This window comes from Lagopus muta, chromosome 12 (assembly GCF_023343835.1).
Source record: "Lagopus muta isolate bLagMut1 chromosome 12, bLagMut1 primary, whole genome shotgun sequence".
Classification (NCBI taxonomy): Eukaryota; Metazoa; Chordata; class Aves; order Galliformes; family Phasianidae; genus Lagopus; species Lagopus muta.
This window is the reverse complement of record NC_064444.1, coordinates 13287960-13301165: the sequence shown is the minus strand read 5'-3', so window position 1 is coordinate 13301165 and position 13206 is coordinate 13287960. Positions and strand designations below refer to the sequence as shown.

At 36.8% G+C, this 13206-nt stretch overlaps 1 protein-coding gene across 8 annotated transcripts in view; it reads right to left on the bottom strand.

Moving 5' to 3' along the window:
- Positions 1 to 1064: 1064 nt before the first annotated feature.
- The window catches only part of ADCY7 (adenylate cyclase 7), a 62376-nt gene continuing 50234 nt past the window's right edge, over positions 1065 to 13206 (bottom strand). For 7 of the 8 annotated variants that reach the window (XM_048958349.1, XM_048958354.1, XM_048958351.1 and 4 more), the window contains 13 exons: positions 13042 to 13139; positions 12292 to 12376; positions 10983 to 11123; positions 9888 to 9974; positions 9287 to 9325; positions 8464 to 8627; positions 7561 to 7642; positions 6861 to 7016; positions 6041 to 6187; positions 5566 to 5673; positions 4712 to 4826; positions 3998 to 4122; positions 1065 to 3875 (listed from right to left, as the gene is read on the bottom strand). In XM_048958349.1, coding sequence (XP_048814306.1) covers positions 3729 to 3875; positions 3998 to 4122; positions 4712 to 4826; positions 5566 to 5673; positions 6041 to 6187; positions 6861 to 7016; positions 7561 to 7642; positions 8464 to 8627; positions 9287 to 9325; positions 9888 to 9974; positions 10983 to 11123; positions 12292 to 12376; positions 13042 to 13139 — 1494 coding nt within the window. In that variant the 3' untranslated portion in view covers positions 1065 to 3728. The remainder of the gene's footprint in view (positions 3876 to 3997; positions 4123 to 4711; positions 4827 to 5565; positions 5674 to 6040; positions 6188 to 6860; positions 7017 to 7560; positions 7643 to 8463; positions 8628 to 9286; positions 9326 to 9887; positions 9975 to 10982; positions 11124 to 12291; positions 12377 to 13041; positions 13140 to 13206) is intronic. The other variant, XM_048958357.1, reaches the window with a different exon arrangement.

Sequence of the window (13206 nt, the reverse complement as noted above, 5' to 3'; positions counted from 1 at the left end):
CAGTGATACCCAGTAGTTCATCTCCATCTGATGAACAGTTTGTAACATGTGAAGTGGCATGAAGCTGAAATGAAGAGCTAACTTAGAGGTAAAGCAGAATAACAAATTCCACTTAATCTCCAGCCTTATGTCCAACATAATCTTCATAATTCCTTTCCTCTTCTTCCTCCACTATAAAAAGGAGCTGCAGAGGTGCTTGTCTGCTTTCTTGTTTTTTTTTTTTTTTTTAAACTTACACAATTCTTAAAATTCATTCCTAAAAAGGTTGAACTGTCACCCTGAATACTTCCCCAGTAATTTCAACTGTCGCAGACTGTTTTTAGTTTACTAATAAAATAATCACTGGGGTTTTCTTCCACAGCAGTGGCTAATTGTAGCTGATTACCATGACGTTCTCAAGGGAGTGAGTTTTCCATTAATATTTATATTTAAACTTATTTTCGTGCTACAAGAGAAGACAAGATGTAAAGCAACAGTTCCAGCCAAATGATTGTTGGCTCAGTTTTTAGGATCTAATTTCCCATCACCTACCTCACATACCTATCATATAGTGCAGTAGGAGGCCACAGGTGGCAGAAAACAGCACTGAAATTATACTTCAGCTGTTGAATGCAAGTCTCTCAGTATGTATTTTCTACTTGTATGAATTCTCTTAAATATATGTATGAAATTCACTTTGCAACTAAAAAAAGTTTACTAATTCTATAGGGGGTATAAGAAATATAGCTCCTGTTCATGGGTATCACAGAATTGGAGGGGTTGGGAGCAACCTCAAGGGAGCACAGAGTCCAACCCCCTGCTAAAGCAGGCTCCCTCCAGCAGGTCGCACAAGGAGGCAAGCAGCCAGGTCCTGAATATCTCCAGAGAAGGAGACTCCACCACCTCTCTGGGCAGCCTGTTCCAGTGCTCCACCACCCTTACCGTAAAGAAGTTCTTCCACATCTCTTTATGGGACTTCCTATCTTCAAGTTTTAGGCCACTGCTCCTTGTCCTATCACTACACAGAACTGAGAAGAGCCTGGGCTCATCCATTTGCTTCCCTTCATAATAACTGCAAAAACAAACAAGTTTCAGGAAGTTGTTTATTTAATAATAAAAACAAAAGTTTGTTCTTTAAAATAGATTGTTAATTCAAAACATTATGAGCTCTTCAGATTAGATAGTGTCATTTTCATAGTTCAAAAAACAATAACGCTGTGAAGATTTTCTAATAAGATCACTTTCTCAGTCTTAAGTTCACAGTTCTCTTAAGATCAATGAACAGTTGTCTCTTAAATGGAACTTTTTTGTAGTTGAGTAGTTTTCCTAGTATAAGTATACAATTTCTATAGTATGCAAATCCATTCCTAACAAGAAGTTAGTCATCTTCAGCTATGAATCCCTGTTTCTTTACATAAATCTGTTACCCAAACTAAAATTCAGTGAGCAGGACGCAATGTCCTTTCAAACAAAAGAAAAAAACTTACTAGTTCCAGTTCAAAAGCAACAGGTTTCTATAGGTTAAGGTATGCCCAAGCAAGTCACTAGCCTGACAGGCAATACAATGTAAACAAAAGCATTTCAAAATGCTGTTAGTGACAGCCAGTATTTTTCCATAGATAACTTACATCTAAATTCTACTAGTGCTGTGAACTTTAGAGCCAGCTCTAGCTATAGGCATGATGCATTTTTCAAAATATATTAACAAGGCAAATAGCCACTTCACCTAACTACCATTTGCCATGAAAGACTGCTGAGTCTTTCACACATGCATGGTCCTCATAACACAATAAATAAATATCTCAAAACAAATGCTTGTAGAGCATCTGGTATTACAAACACGCATCGTACAAGAGTAGCAAAAGCTCTTTGAGAGTTTATTCTATTACAACACTGACCTGATACTGAGAAGACACCAAGTATGAAGTTTCCATCCTCAGCAGAGTCCATACATGAGCCTGACAACCTCAAACTAAGGTTTTCTAGCCTGCTGTTTTCTGTTGGAGAATTACTACAAACATAGTTTTGACCTACCAATTTGACAGACTGTAAGTACAGTTTTTAAAATCCACAATATTTAGATTTGTTTCTGTCTTGAAACAGTCACTCCATTTCCTAAAGAAATTACACAGTAATTAGAAAGTGGCAGTAATGTATGACCGCTTGTTAAAATCTTTTCCAGTATAATTTGGTATGAACCCCTCAAATTAGTAGATGCTGCTTTGTTTGTAAAAGAGCAAGGCTTAACAAAGCAGATGTTGCATTTATTAATCACTGTGCTGTTTAGTCAAACTCCATGGGGTTCTAAGGGATAAGGGGAGAACGCGTCCTTAGTTAATACATATATTTAGCCAGAAGACCTCATCATTAGAAAAAATGGTCATCTCCACCAGCAGAAAATAGATTGATTGTAAGCAGGTAAAGGCTAATTTAGATTTTTGCTTAAACTATTAACATCTTAAAAACTTTACAAACCAACTTACAGCAAGCCAGTTTCTGTGATCGCCTTACCAATGCACTAGGCCTACTTTTCAGCATTGAGGCTCTGCTCAAGCATTTCCATTATGAACATGTTTTTCCACATATCCTGCTGTAATCTTCAAAACCAAATTGTTTCATAAACTGCACTGCCTTTAAAAGGAATGTAAATCAGCAAGAAGCCAGTCAAGTTGAAGAAACAAAATAGAAAAAAATTAAAAAAGGAAAACTCATCTCAGCTGCAGCTCTGTTTATAGAGTATCTGCTACTGTTTCTAATACTATTTCATTAGATCTGTTTTTCAGTTTCCAAATAATTCAAAACAGATTATTTTCTTCTACAAAAACATTCAAGAATGCAGTCAGTATGCAGGATTCCAGCTGGATGTCAGTGCTAGAAGCTGGTACCAGAGTCTGTCTAACCAAGCATTCAGCAGAAACTGCACTAGGTATATTTTTTTGAAATTTCAAGCCAGATTTTTAAAGACCATTCTCCTATCTGACTGTAAAATACACGCATGCAGGTGTTAAATACAGAGGCGCATAAACACAAGGGGCAACATATATAATGTAAACACCCCGAACTAGATGAAAGATTTCTGGACAGCTGCTGGTTAGGAAAACACTTGCATAATACATGATACTGCAGTGGAGGAGGAGAAGATAATGAAGAAGTCATCCAAATCTGTGCAATTACTTTTTTTTTCCACCTCAAAGGCGCTCAGCTCGGAGCTTACTTGTATTTCTCTTTCCATTATTCTGCCGTCTTCTGCCATGAAGTTTGTTGAGCATTAATAGCAGGATGTGCGGCGCCTGGAGAATCATCTCAATATGTCTGTGACAAATGCAATACTGTGTGCTATGTGACAAAAAATGTAGCAGTGGAATATTTTAACAGGAAAGGAGCTCAGCAGTGCATCCACATAGTTTGTTACTGGAGCTATTAGACTCTCACAGTGCAAGTAAAGAAAGGAACCAACAGAGAATGCTTCACGACAATTCCAGGTAAATCCTGAAATCCTTTCAGGAAAAGGCAGTCTTTCTCAGACTGGTGCTTTGCTAGGAACTTTTCAGAGCTTCTTTCGAAGATTAAAAAAAACTGAAAAAAATAAACACCAAAAACACACACATTCTCCTATCTTTCGATGCAGAAGAACTATGAATACTATCTGTGTATTTTTAGAATAATCTCCTTCACATAAGGAGGGAAGTTCTAAGTCTTCACAGAAGGGAGGCAGTTCAAAGCCTACTTGCATCAACTTTGTCTTAGCCTCAGTTCAGTCCAATACCTTGGAATTTGGCTGTCTCGGTGCAAACAAAGTAAGTCCTCAGTTCTCCCTTTCCTTTGACGTTAATGAGTCCCCTACATTCACACGAATATCCCAGGTCCTGTAGTATTCTACTCGTTTCTTCTGTGACCTTTATGTGAAAAGAATCAGAAAACTCTTTGAAATAGTACAGATTATTCAAAGAAGAAAAAAAAATCCATAACCAATTAGAAATAATTGCTTAGAATTTCCAAAGCTTGTACATTTATTTACCTGGATTTTTCCAAGCTCCCCTGTACTCTCCATCCTGCTGGCAACATTAACGGTGTTACCCCAGATATCATACTGAGGCTTCCGGGCACCAATTACACCAGCAATCACAGGACCATGATTTATCCCTGTATAAATAAAAGCAGATATCTTTACTGAAGCAGAAAATTACTTGATATCTACCTTCATTATTAGCTATAAATTGTCAGTCTAAAGGAAAGACAATAACAGAAAACTGCACCACACTGACTGTCTAGCAGTATTACCACTGATGTAGCACTGAGTGGCATTTGGGCTTGGGAGATGTGAAATTACTTACTGTATAATGGAAAGTCCAAGGGCTAGGGTAGAGCTCACACCAAAGCAAAACTTCTCGTTTTAATAGATAGAAAAAAACACTTGTATAATGCTAACACTGACTTTATTTAATTACAGGCTATCTCCCTCTTCACCTGCATCTGTAGTTTTCTCCAAACTGATCCAAGCTGAAGTCCTCTTGTTGCTCCTTCCAGTGATTAGAAAAAGGCATTCCTTCATTAGCTTGGCATATTAAAAAAGCTAGACTAGACAACACTACTTGCAACTGTGCAGCATTTTATAAGCACCTAAATACTGCACTCAGAGTTAAGTATTGAGTGTTATGGAACGCTCCATTTGCCTAAATACTTCATTTTTAATTTTTATGAAGATGAAAAGTTGGTGCTCTTGACAACTTACCAATACGTAATCGGAAGTTGTTGAAGGAATGTCGGTTGATGCCATCCAGTTTACTCATCAAGGCAATTCCATATTCCACCATAATCCCAATGTGTGCATGTTGTCTCTCCTTATCCTACACAGTTTGTGACATGTGTTAATGATCAAATAACAACACAGAAGGTTGGATTTAGGCTACTATTCCAAAACAGTACCATTCGTGTATAAAGTACGTAAGGATAGGGCCACGGAATAAAAGGGCATAGTTCAACAGGTATTCAAAATTGATTCAATTCAACTGGCATGGCTAGTTATAATCAATTTACCTATCTCCTTTTGAATTCCACATTTAATGTACATGCTTTATATGCACATAACAGCTACCTGCATCCTAATGTCCTGTGTAATCCCACTATGGTGAAAGTGAGCCTGCATACAGAAAAAACTGCTCTTAATTCTTGTTGTAGAATGTTTCAGATTCAGATCTAACGCAGCACTGGAAGAGTCTCATTTTGTACAGGTTCTCAGGTAGCATAAAAAGCTTCCTGTCACATTCTGAGATGGCTATTTCTCTGGCAGCAATTCTTTTACTTCCTTATCATTAGAGCTACTGTTGTGCCTCTAGAAATGTTAAACTACAGTAATCAGAGAGAAAATATGTAAGAAATATAGTGGGGTTACATTCTTAATGCTCGCTTCGAAAATCGTAAATGTGAGACAATATGCTTTCGTGACCTTTTCCCACGTTTCAGAAGGGCACTCTTGATAATTTCCTTTTTCCGTGACATTTTCTTCTGTTGCTTTGAAATGCACATGCAGGCATGGTAGCCTCATAAAACACAGAACACTGCAGGTTGATTTCAGAGAAAACTCACCTGGTTGTTCTCTTGGCCCGGTGTGACACTGAGGCCAGCTGCTGCCATGTAAGTGCTTCCAATTGTTTTTATTTTTTCAACACCACTGAATTTAGGTTTTAACAAGAGCTGTTAAGGTAAAGAAAATAGAGACTTTAATAGCCTATTTCAGTCTGCAATGAACATCTCCAGGAACACTATCACCACACGAGCATTAGATGTAAGAAAGCACTGAGTATTCAATTTGCTGTCTTGCTCTAAGAGTTCATATAATAAAAGTAGTGAAATTCACGACTTTCAAGCCATATTACTAATGAATTAGGTGATCCCGTGATCCCATCAGATGGAATAAATTTTATTTCCAAGATTGCAAGGCTGAACTCAAAGTATTAGTTCAGACTAAAGGTGTTACTTCTCCCTCTGCTGCTCACAAATCCAGTGAAGCTTTTTACAGTAAGTATGTAATCCAGCCCCCTTTAGCCAAAACCTTAATTACCTCATCAAAATCAGCAATGATTTCATTCAACAGTCGCAAGCATTCCAGACCTTCTTTATTGACATCACACTCAGTATAAAACACCTTAAAATCTGGCACTGATGCAAACATGACACAGACACAGTCATAAGATTGATGGTACCAGTCCTACAGGAGAAGAATATAATCACACACTGTCAGCAGTTGATCTCCACCACAGGTATTCACAACCACGATTATTGTTTGCAGTGGGTAAATCAAATTACAGTTTTCCTATAAGCTGCAGTACTTTACAATGGGTGTGTCCAATTTCAAGAGAAAAGTTAACAAAGTTGATTTGCCTACAATCTACTTATCTCCAATTCTAATCTGTTCTAGACCATGCCTGTTTTCTCCCACTCAGCATGGCTATAAAATCAGCAATATTTATTCTGATAACATGCTGGCAAAATCAGAAGGATGTCTTTGAAAAATCATTAATGATCAACTTTTCTCACAGGGTTTGTTAGCACAGAGATACTAGCTGTTGCTGGACTAACTTGGTTAGAAAGAAATCCTGTTTTCTCCAGTAAAATATGGTCTTTAGAAAGCAGTAAATCAGCATTATTTGGCAAACTCAAACTGTGTCCCAAAGCTAGGTGACCAATTCTGAAAACAGATTTCAGGGACTGACACTAAAATTTGCATTTTTTGAGCTCTCCTGGATAGCAGATTAAATTACAAAGGGACACAAGCAAGATGGAAAATAATGCAGAACCTTGTAGTTTTCTGTGTGCTTGTTAGCCTGATGTTCTGTGCCAAAGACATCCAATTTGCTGTCATTAGTAGAGAGAAAACCTACCTCATTTCGCTTTTCACCAATGAAATAGGCAGCGACGTGTGCTGGAAGTACATTTTCCAGTAACAGCCTGTTGACATTCTCCATTGTTTCAAACTGCTCATGTTCTTTTTTAAACTTATTCTTCCACAGACAATCCAGTCGACAGTAATAGTCAATCTGCACAAGAATACAACATGATAAATTAAATAAATACATATAATATCTTGCTGAAACATACATGAGTCCAATTATTCCGACAGTGTGGAGGCAATAACATTTCTTTAAAACCTTCTGAACCTAAACAGTTACAAACAGTGTGCTTCAAAAATGAAGGTAGAAAAATAAGAGGCAGTCACTATGAATAAATGCCATTCGGGTAGCATCAGGTGTATTAAAAAAAGATGTTTTATTAATTGTGTGATTGTTTTTACATTTAATTGCTACCTTGATTTAGGATAATTACATATAAATATAGATGGATCCAAAGTGAAGGAAGTTCAAAAAGTTATGACTAATATAAATGCTATTTAGAGCATTAGAGAAAAGAGCAAAAATGTTCCTGCCTTTTAACAGTAATTTTTTTTTTTTTTTGCATTATCTACAGTTAACTACAAGAAGAATTTATATATATCTATATATACCCACATATACATTTACATTTTATTTAAATTAACTGGCTGCAAGTAAAGGACAAATAACCTATTGCTTTTTCAGTACATACCTGCTTTGCAAGTAACATTAGGGTTATGTAGAACAGAACCAGATATATATTAATCATTACTCTTGGCTCTTCAATGAAAAGCCTGTAAACAGGAAAGCAATACAAAACCCTCTGTATTAATCCCATACGATTAAGAGTTGCTCTGGGGGTAGGGAGGGCAACAGAAAGCATACACACATATAGATCAGCAATGTCATTTTTGCCAGTGGCTGTCTGGTTGTGAAATTATCTGATAGTGAAGAAAGATCCCCATTCACAGCGGTACATGAACTCTTCACACAACAACAAAACAGTACTGAAACTTCATTAATTGTTGCAATGAGGTATTGCCCATACTGTCCTACAGAAAACACAGCCAACAAGGCCTTCACATTCAACAACAAAACCTTCTTATTTGTAGAAAGGAAGCTGATAACAAATAAGAACCAGAATTACTAAAAAGTCAGCCATTAAATCACTCCGTGGAAATCTGAGAGGCATTTATATTTTTTAGTAAAATCAGTTCCTCGTTACACTTTGAATTTTCAACAATGTATCAAACTAAATTCTCATGATATGATTAGTCTGGGATTCAAGGCTAAATTAACAGCTCATTTAGGCTTTTCTAAACTGTACAGAGAGCCCACAGTTGGTCTCTGCAAAATCAATTTATTCTAATCATCAAGTATGGGAATATGCTGAAAATTTGAGAAAGAGACCTGCAAATGAACAGTAAAAGTTCTCCACGTGTTTTTTTATAGCTTCTTCAATTAGATCAGGGTATTTCTGTGTCACTGGGGTTAAACTTAACAAAAAGCTTTATAATGTCTGACTGATGCAATTTTGCTATCTTAATGTTATAGCTATTATATCAACATCTCCTTTAATAGAACATTATTGTTAATAAGAAATTTTCTACCACACCTGGTAACGTTGACAGAGACACTCGTGTTTCTATATGGAAGGGTATTAAAAATGATGAGGTATACAGTTACAGCAATGGACAGGAGGAGAACTTTGAGTTCGAAGCTCATTTGAAGGAATACTGAGCAAGCAATGAACCCCAAAATGCAGCAATAAGCATAATACTGGAAAAGAAGAATTTAAATGCAGTTGCATTATTCAGACTTTATGCTGCATAAGGCTTTCAAACATAGCAAATGCTCTAAGCTCATGACCATGTAAATTTAAATAAAAGAAACTATAATCACCAAATACAATTAAACCTTTATTCTTAATTGAACTACAGTGCAGAATGTAACACTTCTCCTAGCTACTACTTTTATAATTTGTCGGAGACAAACCTTTAAACAAAAAGCATCATATGCCAATATGTGCAGCATCAGATTAAAACTGAAGAGTATTGAAAATGTATCTTCTGAAGACTATGAATTACTTATTATGAGTTCAGGAATAACTTAAAGCAGCTTTATAGTCCAACAAACTGGCTCCAAGGCAGAAACTCCAGACTACTCATCCTATTTTCACAGTGCTCCCTTTGTAACCTTAAGCTGATCCTACATTCTCGTATCTCTCTTTTTCAAATGCCCCCCACCCAAAAAAATTGCAAAGCCACACTTCCTTCATTACAGCAGCAGCAACTGAAACACCTGGTTTCATGAAGAACTTTGTTGCTGCTAAGCACCTAGAAAAGCTGTTTTTTAGAGCAACAAAGCCTGACAGTCCTCAAAAATAAATACAGTATTCAAAGATCTGGGCTTTAAAATAAAAAGTATTTACTACTTACAGTTTCTTCAACGAAGTATTCAGTTGTGTTTTCAAATGACTGATTTACAAACATGCAAGAACAGAAAATTACAAAATTAGATGAGTATAATTAAATCTGCATTAAATGTGTGTAACTTATCTGTCCTTAGGGCATCAATCAAAGGCTCCTCACACTGGCTCAAAAACACATTCTTCATGTAAAGGAAGGGCCAGGTGACAAAGGAGCATCCCACAGACTTGAATGATCTCTAAATAGAGTGTTTTGAAGTTAAAGGACTAAAAATATTAAATCCCTAGAAATGATACTTTTGTCTAGTTACCGAGTGCTGCATCTAACTGTCCCTGACACAAATGCTAGGGAACAGCTTCCGAAAGTGCAGAGTAACCAAAGCAAGCTAAGCCTTTGGGTTAATGCACTACTGATGGAGCCTTCAGAAAATCCCTAGAAGATGCAGAGTTGAGTCACAGTTAATTACAGAAAACACTTCAAGAATTACCTTGCGGAAGTAATAATCTTTGAGTTCAGTGACTTAATTCTATTTTTATAAAAACATGAAAGTGTATAAAAATACTGCATCCATTTATACTATACACACCATCCAAGCCTTATTTCTTTTTACCTGAGAAATGAAGACATAAGTCGCATTGGCAGTGCCATTCAAGCCATTTGATCCAGTAAAGTTTGCAGCACTGCTCCTTTCAGTAGTCTCATTTATTAGCAAAAAAAAAAAAAAAAGACAAAACCATAGAAATCAGTTGGCAGGTAGTAATTTATTTTAAATGTCTTCTCTCCACATGTTATACAGTGAATCCTTATCTGCTTGCCCTTTCAGCGCTACTGCAATGTAAGTGTTAAAATTTCATGATGCCCCTTAAATGCAAGAATGTTAAAATGGCCAAGTGTTTACCTTTTGTTCATTTATTTGGAGGTGAAGCTTCACATTACAGCTAAGCTAATCCAGCAGCTAACTGGCACAGTAAGACTGGCGAGTGGGACACAGCTGCTGTTCCTGTTCTCTTCTGGGCTGTCTGGCGGTGTTCACATGACACCGCTGTGAGTCAGTTCACGGACCTGAGCCAGCAGAAACACAGCCCTACAAAAGCTGCAGAACAGCTTTCAGTACAAACTCCCCACAGAATCAGGAGACTGATAAACTGAGAACGTGGAATAGGAAATATGTCACTTTTAGTAGTTAGCTACCAGAGAGGTTTAACTGTTAACTTGATGTACATAATGCTTGTTAACAACAACAAAAAATGGCATGGTCTTGAGCATAAGGTAACACCAGAGAGTGGTTTTTCAGATGTGTGTAGCCCAGGTGGAATACAATACACAACTAAGGTTAAACATGGATTCTGTTTGCATCTAGTCTAGCATTAATGACTGACAATGTCTGTGTTCTACCCAATACAGGCACTTAAACTTACATTAAAAACCAGAAGACATCTTGGTGATGATAGTCATAATCTATGGTAATTATAAATGCCATCTTGGAAACAAGAAAAGGTGATGTAAAAGAGATCTCAGAATTTCAGTTTTAGTGGGATTTTTTTCCTTTGAATTGTTTTATTTCGCATGGCACATTATCCACGTGCAAGTCAACTCAGGTGGGAATTGGACACCAGGAGAAAAGCAAGAGCTAAACCCTTCATGAAAAGAACACACAACGCTGCTCAAAGTACGGTCACAGAATAAAGACAATGCAATTACTTACCAAGTTAAAAATGGCTATAATCAACAAGGCACCTATGGTGATGAATGCTAAAGGAAGCCTAAGTAAAGGCATTGTTTCCACTTTTTCTGAGATAATGCAAAGACGGCGCAGGAAAGGCCACCTTTCTGAGCAGCACATCTGCTTAAAAAAAACACGTTTCAATAAGATGGATAACATAAGGGAAGAAATATCTGTAAATCTGAAAATGCTTTGTGTGTGCAAGAGAGAGAAAAGACCCTTTTGTTGAAATCCTAATTTACAACTCTGAATCCAGAAATTCAGATTCAATGCCTACTACTTTGGATTCCATGCTTGAAAAGCGAGAAAATGCTTTCTCATTCCAAAGAATCACAGAATCACAAGCTTGGAAACGACCTGCAAGATCATCTAGTCCAAAGATACTGGGTGATTACATTTTTTTGAATTTCTGCTATAAAGATACGAAGTTGGGATCGGATTGAAGGGGCTTGAGAAGTTTTAGAAAAATATAATGACATCCTGCACTGCATTTTTTATTCAGTTACAGAGTTTTCCTTGGAACTACATTTGCAGGTGTCTAAACCAAAACCAGTCAGTTCCTTTGCCATCCTAATACCCTCCATTTGCTGTTGCAGAGAAAAACCATGTAATAGAGCTTATGATTTTAAGAGACTGCAAACATTGTTCAAGGGTGCTACTACCAAACATTCCTAGTGTAAAACTCAAGCCTGATTGTAATATTGGAACTCTTCTTTTTCTTTTCTCTTTCTTTTTTTTTTTTTACATATGTAGAAACTACCTGCATACCTATACACACACATACCTCTCTACATAGCCATATACACCATCTACACACATAAAATCCACCTACCTGTATAAAAACTGTATGTATGTAAAAGCCATGCATGCTATCTAACTGTATCTAACAAGATATTCATATGTTTATAATTTTCTTAGGGCTTTACAAATTATTATGAAAACTAATTCAAACTTTGTTTTGCTTTTAATATTGTTTCCACTATAGAAACCTCAGGATTTACAGCCAAAATTACTATTAATGACACAGAAATGAACATAAATAAGAAAACAGCCCTGCCACACAAGTGTTAATAACTTCCTCCTCCCTCCTAGCCACCTATTTTGGTACTCAAATTATTCTGAATTACAGTAATAATTTTCAAACACAACAATCCATTTCAGGCAGTAAAATCTTCTGGCAACCTGAGGTCCTACACTCCTGCAGCTCCTATGGAAACTAGCAGCTTTACCCCATCATCCTGAAAGACAGACTGAACTGCCAAATCACATCTGTCCACATTTTCATACGTACCATACATTTCTCAGCGAAGCACACAAACAAAATAAGTACAATGATGATTCCAACGATGCCAAAGGAAATTCCTAGTTTTGCAGTTCTAAACAGAAGAGAAAGCATTTAAACAAACCAGCGCTAAATGAAAATGTCATTCAGACTGCACTTCAGACTAATGTTTCCTAACACTGTTTCTCAAATTTTGAATAGGCTTTTTTTTTCCCTTCTGTTGGCCCTGGATAACCATCAAATTGCTCAAGTTACTGTTGCTGTGTTGTACAAATACAACTAAATTATCCTATTCCCTCACCGAGGGCCTGAGCTATTACCCTTATGCATAAATCACATGGAAATTGCACTCCAACAGCCGTGAAGAAAACAACTGTGCTATAAACTTCAGAAACATCAAACATCTGCTTTCTTGGAAGTACGCGAAGAAACTGGAAGCTCTTTTCTTGCAGCTCTACAGAAAAAAGGAGCACTGAGCACCTTTTTACCAGCCATTCTTCTATTCCGCACTCAGTCAACGTTTTTACAGCCGGCTGTTACAAAACAGTAATCCTCAATCCCCAGATCATCTCCCTGTGTACACTAAAGAGTCATACAGGTTATTTAAGAAATATCTGTATTTTATTTTCGTAGTGATATCTGGGCTCATTTCCCAACAACACAAACGCACCCTTTTATGGAGGGTTAAATTACACCCAAGAGGGGCACCCCTCAGGACCCCAAATTTGAATTAGAAGTTATTAAAATACTGGCACTTACTTGGGCATTACAAACACTTGTATCAGAAAAATACAGAGGAACACAAAACTTGCACACGCAAAGTAACTCTTCAGTTTCAGAATGGTAATGGTGCGATACTGAAACACAGATTTTAATAAATCAGATTATTATAAAGAACATTACCTTGTTTAAAATGCTATACCG